At 40.7% G+C, this 11,846-nt stretch overlaps 1 protein-coding gene across 1 annotated transcript in view; it reads right to left on the bottom strand.

Annotated features, from left to right (window-relative positions):
* The window catches only part of F8 (coagulation factor VIII), a 116,587-nt gene that overhangs the window by 57,439 nt on the left and 47,302 nt on the right, over positions 1–11,846 (bottom strand). The window contains exons 10-12 of the mRNA XM_023520657.1: positions 5,023–5,116; positions 2,401–2,615; positions 687–837 (exon numbers count right to left, since the gene is read on the bottom strand). Coding sequence (XP_023376425.1) covers positions 687–837; positions 2,401–2,615; positions 5,023–5,116 — 460 coding nt within the window. The remainder of the gene's footprint in view (positions 1–686; positions 838–2,400; positions 2,616–5,022; positions 5,117–11,846) is intronic.

Genomic DNA, 11,846 nt, shown 5'->3' on the forward strand with positions numbered 1-11,846 from the left:
ACTATTCTTGCAGCATTTATGTAAGTTTGACTCATAAACAATGTATGGGTGTACTTATATACGATTATGTAATCATGGAGAAAACATGTTTTCACATGGGCTACCTGGACACAGCGTGGTTAGTGGAAGGGTAAAATGTGGAAGGACATGGGGGCGATAAAAGGAACGGGGTGGCCAACTGAATATCGAAAAGATCATAGTGTACGCCTTAAATATGTACCATTTTTATTCGTCAGTTGTACCTCGAGAAAGCTGGGGAAAAAAGATGTTGGGGTTTTAAATGTACAGTGTCTTGATTAATGTGACTTAAATCGCTATAGCTGGCAGTCGTTTTGCATAAGTAGAATTGCATTCCCTTTGTATTTCATGTGTAATCTACCAGTTGAGTGCATTTTATATTAAGCATGGACTAGGCATATTAAGGGAAATTAAAGCCATGTCTTATTTGATTTATCCTTGAAAAATAAAGTTCTCTAAATATTTCCGCCTCTAAAGGAAAAAAAAATGTGCATTATATGATCATATCTATGCATTTATATAAAATTGTATATGTTCGTATATAACCATTTTTAAGGAACTGTGACCCTCGCATGGCATATAAATGAATCCACCATGGGGATATCAGTTTGGTAGCTTCGGTTCCCCTTTGTCTCTTACCCAGTGGACTCAGGTGCTGCTTTACTTACTGTGCATGATGTTGGAGGCTCGGAAGTCTGGGTCCTGGGGCTGCACTCCGTCTGCACTGGGGAGGAAGCGCTGCATGTTCTCCGTGAGGTACCAGCTTTGGTTCTCATCAAATACAGAAAACAGGATGACGTTTCTCTTGTCTGACATCATCTGTTAATTACACGCATGGAGAGAAACAAATGCCGCTACTGTTGTCAGCTGGGATTTAGCAGCCTACACTGGAGGTAAGTGGTGCCATCCGTGTACTATACATATAATCCGTTGGTTCGATCCCACTTCTCCCTAGGGTCACTATTACGACATGTAGCAGGGCCAACGGGTAAGTGGGTGCTATGAGCAATAAGTATGTGTTTACAGCAAATGTATCCTCAGGGCAAGAACGTGACTGGACCCGTTAAACTTCATTTCTTCTGGACCCAAAGCCATATGCAGGCTGATTTTTTTTTTGGTACAGTCTGTAGCCTCATTCTCTCCACATTCAGATTAGAGGGTTGTCACTCTAAAGACCCAAGTGGTTATTCAGTGTCTTTCTTAAACAAGTTAGTCAAGTCAAGTAAGTCGAATGCCTTTGCTAAACTTCCATCTAGCCACTGCTCTATAAAACATTAAAAAGAAAACAAATCAGATAACAAAGCTAAGATGAACCCTAAGATGTTAACTGACAATAATACCTTTTCTGTTTAAAACATTTAAAGTTTTGTTTCAGAGGAGCAGTTCATATATAACCAAAGTTACATCAGTCACTTGCTAATTGAATCTTCTAAGATGTGATGTGTACAGTTCACCAGTACGTGTCAGGTTTATTTTGCACAGCCTCTCGCTACAGAAACCAAAATGCTGAGGGGAGGCGGTTGGAGAATATAGAATTAAATTTTAGTCTTTTTCCAAAAACCGATGGAAAAACTATAATTAGGAAAAATTCATCAAGACAGGTACCTGGCCAAATTTATGCCACTCTCGTTTGTGTGTCACATGTTTTCCCTACGTTAAAATTCATGTGCTTCAGTCTCTACACGAGTGAAATGTTTTCAGACAAGTATGAATCTTATGTATCATAACTAACCGAATGGCCACGTAGTCAGGCCTCAGCAATATGGCAGTGAGTTTTTGTGAAGAATTAAGAGTTTTTCATTGTTACATGAATGTTTATAGCAGCACAATTTGTTTTTAAAGATTTTAATTAAAATGTAGCTAACATACAATATTGTATTAGTTTCATAAGGTTTTCTTATTCAGAGAATTTAACTTCATTTTTTTAAAGAGCAAAAGTGGTCCAAATTCTAGCCATATTCTTAAAAATTTTATATCTTTCCCTGTATTTTTCTCAACAAATATTTACTGAACTCTAGAGAAGTCTGTGATATAGGTTTGTGTGTCATCTAAAAATAGGTGATAACTGAGTATATAAAAATGGGAAAGAACACCTATGAAGAGTGGAAATTAAACTGGGAATGACTATTACAGAAATGATCTAGGACCCAGGTGTCTTATCCATCCAGCAGGCAAGATTACTACACCAACCTCAAAATCAGTAACAGAAGTGAGAAACCCAATTCATTTCTTTTATTGGCCAATATTGCAGACTACTATATTTTCTGCATGCTAGAAGGGGACACACACAGAGACAGTATAGGAAATATGATCTGGAAGTTCATGTGCATCATCATTCTATCTTGAGCTCCAAAGCCAGCACTTGGGAAGAGAAGAACTCACCTGGTTTCCTCTTTGATCTACAGATTCTTTGTAGCAGATGAGAAGGGGGCCAATGAGTCCCGAAGCTAGATCTTTCTCTAGGTTAACGAAGCTTGAGTAATATCGGGTCAGGCACCGGGGATCTGACTTAGTTGGCCCATCTTCTACAGTCACTGTCCATTTATACTTGAATATCTTTCCTGGCAGAATTGGCATATCTTTCAAATGTTTCACACCTATGTACATCCAAATCCCAACAGAGTTTGATTAGAGTTTAACAAGCCACATATAGGTAACCATGTTGTTATTGCAAGGGCTCTACAAATCTATATGTACATATGACATTTAGTAGTAAATGGAAACTAAATTTGTACCTACTGTAAGTTTAAGATTCATACAATTTTTAACAAGAAAAATGGGCCCGGGAGGTTTTTGCTAGTATGTTAGTTTGAGTTGAAATGGGCAGGTCTACCCATTATTACGAATACATAGAAATAATAGATGATTTTTTAATATATTTTAAATACACAGCTGAAAATGTATGAAGAAGAAGAAAAAAATCTCAAGTGCTAAAACAAGAGAGACATCATTGCCAGAGTGGTAAGCAACGGTTGATAATCCAGGAGACCATGAGAGTTTCAGGCCTGAATATAAGACAAAGGTCTGTGCACTGAAATTGGAACTCACACCGGGTAGCAAGAGATGTGGCGAGAAACAGGAACAAGAAGTAAGACCTGCCCTCATGCTAATGGGTCCCTCAGGATAAGAAATGTCTGATTTTAGTCATTAAGACTCACTTTGGGGTATGTTGAAAACCTGAAGATCCAGTCTAAATCAGAATTGCAACTTTATATCCTTCCTAATCTCTCCCTCATCCTTAATAGGTTAAGCTTGACTATGATTAGGGAACCTGTAGACGAGAATGGTGTGGCATGTTCTTTCAATGTTTCTCAGCCTTTTATCTTCCCTCTTCCGGTAGCTGAGAGCGAGGGTGGATGGGTATTGGAGGGAAGGGCACATAGACTTTTGATTAATAGGTCCTCTCTCTTTGACAGTACTGTTTGGTCACTAATGCTTTATGTTTTGGCAGGTGCCAAAATGCTGATCTTAGGACACATCTACATTTTCCTTGGCGTCACCATGGGGACCTCAGCACCGCACAGTTCCATGAATTTATTGATAAAAGGTACAGTACATGAGAAAGATATGTCATGAATCTTTAAACAGCAAACAACATAGCAAATAAAAACTGAAGGCATAAAGTATTCTGAAATGAAAGATAAAACGATTACTAGATATCAAAAGCATGGAATGTAGTAAACTGTATTCAGAGGAAAAAATATATGACCGTAAATGCATTCACTAGGAAAAAAAAGCATATAATTAAATAAACTAAGAAGATAAATGATAGATGATAGATAGATAGATAGATAGATAAACAACCCAGCAGAAAAATAAGTAAAGGAGAAATGAACAGGAAATTTACAGTAGCGGAAACCCAAATGGCCAATAAAAATGTGAAAAGATGGTCGACTCTACAAGAAATTAAGATAAAAGCAGTAAGAAGACACTACTTTTCACCTACTAGATTGGCAGGATTTTAAAAGTCTATTGTCTAGCTATCAAAGATGTGGGAAGTTATATTTTCATGTATGACTAGTAAGAATACAAATTATTATATCATTTGGGAACAAAGGTCTGATTATTAAAAATAAAAATACACATTTTGTGACTCGGAAATTCCAGTTTGAGGTCAGTGAGCTTGGAGACAGATCAATAGAAACTATCAAATCTGCAGAAGAGAGGGAGAAGGAAAAAATATTAAAGTATTCAGGCGCATGGGGCGGTACCAAAAGGTTAAACATACACGTAGATGGAGACCCAGCAAAGGAGACAGAGAATGGGGCGGAAAAATGTCTGAAGAAATAATGACCACGGTCTTTCCAGTTTGGTGAAAAACGTAAAGTTATAGATCCAGGAAGATCAGTGAACCCCAAGTAGAATTAAATATGAAGAAAATCACAGCCAGAATAAAATGACATAGAGGGGAAGAATGACTCAATGGAATCTAGACTTAGCTGTTTTAAAGGCCAGTAAAACATTATTTTCAAAGTACTAAAAGGAAAAAACAAAACAAAACAAAACTCTCCACCCAGTATTCTATGTTCAGTGAAATTATCCTTCAAAAGTGAAGAAAAAAAAAAAAGACATTTCAAATAAAATAAAACTAAGAGAACGTATCTCTGGCACACTTGCGCTATAAGGAATGCTAAAGAGAATTCTTTAGGCTGAAGGAAAATGCTCTGATTGGAAGGGATGCGAGAGGGGAATTTGGATGTCCAGCGAGGCCCGAAAAGCACTGATAACATAAATAGCTGGGTAAATATGGAGGCATACTTTCCTCATGATTTCCTAAAACTACATATGACTGTTCGAAGCAGAAATTCTAGCGCCTTCTCGTGGGTATTGTAAACAGATGTGATACATGTGGAAATTACAGATAAAGGGTGGTGTGTGAAAAATGTACCTCTATGGTACATAAGAGCCGGGACAAGGAGCAACACAATTTTAGTTGTTATTGAGACTGTGACCTCATCTGTATCTACAGGTAGGAACGAACCATGAAACCGAGGTAGCGCTTACCTTTTGGCAATCTCCCTTCGTGCAAAGGACTGACATCAGTAATTCCATGAGGGAAGATGTTATATGGTCGGCTTGCTTGATTCTTAAATATAATCTGAAAGTCCAAGTGAGATACAAGATCAAGTCCTAAGACTGGTAGGATCAAGAAGAAAAGCGTGCCTAGCTCCAGAAAACAAAATGCTTTGCATCCACCTTATAGGGGTTTAACGCTAGATGAAGCTCAGATGATTTGTTCTTTTCATAAAATTGCTCAGATGGCTGCTTAGGTTTCTCACTAAAGGCCTCTTGCCGTTTCTTTCAAAATATTTCAGTTGCTGCAGGGAGTACTCCTTGCGTCCCCACACACTAATTAAAATCCGAATGTCTGAGGAAGGTGCCGCTGCCCTCAGACTTTCCACCATTTGGGCACTGACTTCCCCAGTAGTGGAGAGAGAAGCAGTGTTCCAGAGATCACATCTTCGCTGAGTGAGCAGGCATGACCAGGGGGACACTTGGTTATGGCATTAAGCAAGGGTGGCCATCATCTGATCAAGTGAGCTTTAAAAGAGAGGATGTAAGGGCCATAGCATAGACACAGCAGTCGAGAACTCTGAGGACATCAACCCAGCCCCTAGATCCCAGGATAAAAAACCAATTCCACTCGCATTCTTGTATCAAAACTCACTCAACTGATAAAACCCACTAAACAGACGATTCCTTTCCTGCATCTAAGCAGCATAATGATGTAGGAGAAAAACTACGCAGCTCTGCGACCAGTTTCTTTGACTTCATGGCCACAAACCTCAAATGGGCACTCGAGCTACCTAGGCATCCTACTATCTTTTCCTAGAAATTCACCTTCCCACCTCCTGAGCCGACTGTTTGCTCTCCGATCCTCGCCCTCAGATGTTTCTTTTTTAACTGAGAAAAGAGAAGCCTTCAGAAAAGAACTTCCTCGTGCTTTTACCATCAGAGCAACCCACCTATATGCATAGATGGCCATATTCTCTCCTGTTTAAATCAGCTACTATCTAATGCCAACATTTCTTCTTTTGTACTAGTACGCAGTAAGGTTGGAGCATCTTCCATTGAAAAAACTTCCTTTTGGGAGAGAATAGAGAACCAGAAGTCGACCTGCACGTATATAGACAACTGATATTTTAAAATATTTTTTCAGGTACAGTTGACATAGAATATTACAGTTTCGGGTATAAAACATACTCGTTAGACATTTATATAACTTACAAAGTGATCACCTCGATAAGTCTAGTAACCATCGGATACCATACGTAGTTATTACAATATTAATGAGTATATTCCCTATGCTGTACTTTGCATCCCCTGTTTTTTAACTACCAGTATGGACTGTTTTTTAACTACCAGTATGGACTTCTTAATCCGTTCACCTTTTCCACCCAGCCTCTTAACCCACGTCCTATCTGGCAATCATCAGAAGTTCTCAGTATCTATGAGTTTCTTTCTGTTTTGTTTATTTATTTTGTTCTTTATATTCCACATATAAGTAAAATCTTATGGTATTTATATTTCTCAGACTTATTCCACTCAGCACAGTACCCTTCAAGTCCATCCATGTTGTTGCAGATGGCGAGATCTCATTCTTTTTTATGGCTGAGTCATATCTCATTGTACATATGTACCTCCTCCTCTTTATCCGTTCATCCATTGACGCACACCCAGGCTGCCTGCATATCTTGGCTACTGTAAATAATGCTGCAATGAACCTATGGATGCATCTGTCCCTTCGAAGTCGTTTTGGGTCCGTTTGGATAAATACCCAGAAGTGAGATTACTGGGTCCTTGATCTTTGTTGTTTTTGTTTGTTTCCATGAAATGTCTTTTTCCATCCCTTTCCTGTCAGTCTCTGTGTGTCTTCTGATCTGAAGTGAGTCTCTCATAGGCAGCATATATGAGGGTCTTTTCTTATCCATTCAGCCACCTTATGTCTTTGGATTGGAGCATTTAATCCATTTACGTGTAAGTATCGTTGATAGATACGTAGTTATTGCCATTTTATTATTCACATTTTTGATCTTTTCTTCTTAAAAAAATCCCGTTAACATTGCCTGTAACCCTGGTTTGGTGGTGATGAACTCCTTTAGCTTTTTCTTGTCTGGGAAGCTCTGTTTGTCCTTTGATTCTCAATGATAGATGTGCTGGGTGGAGTCATCTTGGTTATAGGTCTTTGCTTTTCATCACTTTGAATATTTCATGCCAGTCCTTTCTGGCTGCAAAGTTTCTGTTGAGAAATCAGCTGATGGTCTTATGGGAGCTCTCCTGTAGGTAAATAGATGCTTTTCTTTTGCTGCTTTTAAGATTCCCTCGTTGTCTTTAACCTTCGTCATTTTAATGATGATGTGTCTTGATGTGGGTCTCTTTGGGTTCATCTTGTTTGCGACTCTGCACTTCCTGGGCTTGTATGTCCATTTCCTTCACCAGGTTAGGTAAGTTTTTCCATCATTATTTCTTCAAATAAGTTTTCAATTCCTTGCTCTCTCTCCTCCTTCTGGTACCCCTGTGATGCGAATGTGGGTACGCTTGATGTTGTCCCAGAGGCCCCTTAAAGTATCCTCATTCTTTTGGATTCTTTTTTGCATGTTGCTGTTCTGATTGACTGTTTTCTGCTACCTTGTCTTTCAAATTGCCGATTCAATCCTCTGCTTCATCTAATCTACTGTTGGTCCCCTCTAACACAGCGGTCCCCAACCTTTCTGGCACCAGGGACCAGTGCTGCTATGAGAATCTAATGCCTGATTAACTGAGGCGGAGCTGAGGTGGTGATGCTAGTGCTGGGGAGTGGCTGCAAATCCAGATGAAGCTTCGCTCCCTGGCCCACCGCTCACCTCGTGCTGTGCAGCCCAGTTCCTAACAGGCCATGAACCAATACCTGTCCGCAGCTTGGGGGTTGGGGACTGCTGCTCTAACGTCGTCTTCATCTCAGTTCTTGTATTCTTCATTTCTGACTGGTTCTTTTTTATGTTTTCTATCTCCATTTATATGCTTCTTGTCTCTTTGTTGAATTTCTGAGATCATTGAGCATCCTTATAACCAGTCCTTTAAAATCTGCATCTGGTAGATTGCCTCCATTTTGTTTAGTTCTTTTTCTGGCGCTTAGTTCTGTTCTGGGACGTGTTTCTTTGTCTCCTCATTGTGGCTGCCTCCCTGTTTTTGTTCCTATGTATTAGGTATTGCCACTAGGTCTCCCAGTCTTAGTAAAGTGGCCTTATGTAGGAGGTGCCCTGTGGGGCCCACTGGCACAGTCTCCCTGGTCACCTGAGCCGGGTGTTCCAGGTGTGTCCCTTGTGTGGGTTGTGTGTGCCCTCCTGTTACAGCTGAGCCTTAATTGCCGTTTGTATATCAGTGGGAGGGACTGCCCCTCAGGCTGACTGGCCGTGAGGACAGTGGAGGAGCTGCTGTGCACGGCTTGACCCCAAGAGCAGGATTCGCTTTAGCGGGGCTCTGGTGCCTGCCCCGTCTGTCCTTCGGCTGTGTCACCCTCACATGCGCCCAGGTGGTGCTCTGGTGTGGTTTGAAGCCAGCTACCGAGTGTGTTGGTTTCGCAAGACCTCTTGCGAAGGGGTCTATTGCAGACCGATATCATGTGCCTGTGCCCCACCTAGGTCGACTTGGTATGAGCAACAAAGTTATCTGAAGATAGTTGCCACTTGTGCTGGGCTTGGAGGTGCCCGGGAGAGGCTAAGCTGTGAACCAATGCTGGGTGCCACTAGTGTCGGGCTTGGGGCTGCTCAGAAAGAGGAACGGGGCACACTAAGGCCAGATGTTGTTTGTTTGGGCTTTATGAACCTTTGAGAGATTTTAGGAAAGTCCGCAGCATGAGCTAAGACAGGCCATTTGTATGGAAAAGCCAGTGGAAGAGCTTGCGTGGGCCCACATGTTGGGCGGGCTGGTGTCTCAGAGAATCGCCAGGGCAGGGCAAATGGTATGAACCAGGTTAATGGAGACTCAGATATGGGGCCCACCTGGGTCTGCACGCTGGGTGAGGGGAGAGCCCAACAAAGGAACAATGCCTTCCATCAGCACTTATGTCTGGGCGAAAGCTGCCCTTCCAGCCCTCGCACCGAAGCCAGACAACTCAGTTCCTCCCTGTATATCTCTGGCGCCTTTCAAGCTGCTTGTCCAGCGGCTGGAGCTCAGGGCGAGTGAGCCCATCAGTGCTGAGTCCATCCTTGGGCCCTTAAGAGGAGCGTCTGCGACTCCCGCAGCCCTCCCCTCGCTCAGCCACACTCTCTGCTGGTTTTCACAGCCAGAAGTTGTGGAGACTTCTCCTCTCTGCACTGGAACCTTGGGGAGCCTAGTGGGGCCTTGTGTGGGGCTGGGACCCCTCACTCCTCCAGTAGAGATGCCTCCTGATTTTTAGCTGCCTCAGGTGGCTCTGGGACCTGCCCAATCTGCATCTTCACCCCTCCTACAAATCTTGAGGTGGCTTCTTCTATATGTTCTTAGTTATATGACTTCTGTTCAACTAGAGTTCAAATGATTCCCGATGATGGTCGTTCTGTAGTTTCATTGTAATTTTGATGTGATGGTAGGAGGAGGCGAGCATAGCATTTGCCTACTCTGCCATCTTGACTGGAAGCCTATGGTCAACTGATCTTTGACCAAGAAGTAAAGACAATTAAATGGAGCAAAGATATTCTTTTTAACAGATGGTGCTGGAACAAATAGACATTCACATGCCAAACAAAAATCTAGTTGCAGAGCTTACACCCTTCATAAAAATTAACTCAAAATGGATCCTAAACCTGCATAATTTCTTTGAAATTCTTCTGCATGTGGGATTTGTCTGTGTTCTCCCATCTATTTATTCGTTTAATCATTTATTTATATCAGTAAAGACTAATGAGTACTTATTTTATACTTTGGGGTTTAATCCAATACTACATTATTTATTTTGTTGCTTGAATTCTTCCAGCTTGGCCATCAGAAGCTCTTTAAGCTGGTGCTTATATCCCTTTGACATTGTCCCATCCTTTCTTTTTATTTGAGCACATTCTTACTTTCCGTAACCACAAGACGCCCTGGGCTCATCCTGCATTTTCCCTGAACATGCAGGGAAATCATCCATCTCTCCAAGGAGCCTCAGTTCCTTTTATGAGAGAATGGTATTAGAAACCACGATTTGGGGGGTGCTTATTGCTACTGGGGTGCCACTGCTTCTAGGCCCTCTCAGCGGGCAGAACTAGGAAATCCACTAATTTCTATGTAAAAACATAGAGATATCTCTAATTATTTCTGTATCTAGCCACCTTGTATCTCCATATGAAGCTAAACATGAGTTCATCCTGTTGTCTCCAACTCCAGTCCACCATCACATGATTCACTCTGGAGCCTTTCCCCTTTGCTTATTTATAATTATGCTCTCCGGCAGTAAGAAATCTAGCTCCCACCATCTGTCATTTATTTCCTTAGTCTTCAAATAATACCAGTTTAGTTTATTCCTTTTTGATCGTAAAACTTTTCCACCTAAGAACACTGGCTAGGCTTTCTAGTAAAATGTTAAAGTTGGTGATACTTTATAAACTGTCTCTTGTCCTAATCTATAGGTTTTCTGCAGATCTTGATCAGGATAAGGACATCCCTTGCAATCCCAATTTCTTAGGACATTTTATCATGAACGGATGTTGAATTTTGATAAATACTTTTTTCCCTGAAACTATTAAGATTATCAAAAGATATTTTGCTCTTTTATGTGTTAATATAGTAGATTACCACATTTTATTTTCTAAAGTTAAGTTTGCCTAGTATTGCTGGTATAAATCGACGAGGTCATAATGTATTATCTTTTTTTCTATATTGCTGTATTGGGTTTATTAAATTTTGCTTAGAATCCCTGAATGTTTATAATGCAATTGATCTATAATTTAAATTTTCCTTTCTCATACTCTCCTGCTCAGGTTTACAACCTAGATTATTCTACCTGATAGAAAATAACTAGTGGGTCTTTCTTTGTTCTTATACTCTACATTTAAAATGTTGATGTGAAATTATGTATTCCTTGACCATTGGTATAAATTGCCAGTAAAATGGCAATTCTTGCTAGCTTGATAGTGATTTTCTTTCAGCACACTAAAGCACGATTTCATTTTCTTCTGGCTCGCTCTAGAGAAGTAAGTCGTGAGTTTATGTGGCAGTTATAAAACATGGCTCCCAAATTCTTTGACACCTCTCTCATCATGAGGTAGGCCAGATTTTCTCTCTCCTTGATTCTGGGTGGGCTTTGGCTGCTTTGATTAACAGTATAAAGTGCTGTGTGAATCTTGATGCTGGGTCCTAAAAGGTGATGCACTTTCTAACTTGTTTAGTGGAACACACCCGATTGGAGCCCTGAGCCACCATGTGAGAAGTCCCTATCCCAAGGCCACCATCATGCGAGGAAACCAAGCCGCATAGACAGCTGTGTGTTCTGGCTGGCAGTTCTAGTCTTTGAGTCCTCCCCGTTCAGGTGCCAAACATGTGAGTAAAGTTGTCTTACTCCCTCCGGATCTGCTGATTCTCACCAAATGACCTCAGTCAATACCAGAGAGATACAGAATTGCCCAACTGAACCCTGCATGAATTCCTGACACACATATTCTGTGAGAATAATAAAATGGCTATTGTTTCAACCACTAAGTTTTGACGTAGTAGGGTACATAGCAATAGTAACCAGAACAGTGTAATTATCATTCCTTTAAATGTAATCTGTTTTTCTGCCCATTTTAAAAACATGTTTATCGAGGTATAATTTATATACCATAAAATTCACCCATTTTAAGTGTATAATTCAATGATTTTTAGTAAGTTTACAGAATTTTGCAATCATCACC

Source organism: Pteropus vampyrus, unplaced genomic scaffold (assembly GCF_000151845.1).
Source record: "Pteropus vampyrus isolate Shadow unplaced genomic scaffold, Pvam_2.0 Scaffold275, whole genome shotgun sequence".
Taxonomy (NCBI): Eukaryota; Metazoa; Chordata; class Mammalia; order Chiroptera; family Pteropodidae; genus Pteropus; species Pteropus vampyrus.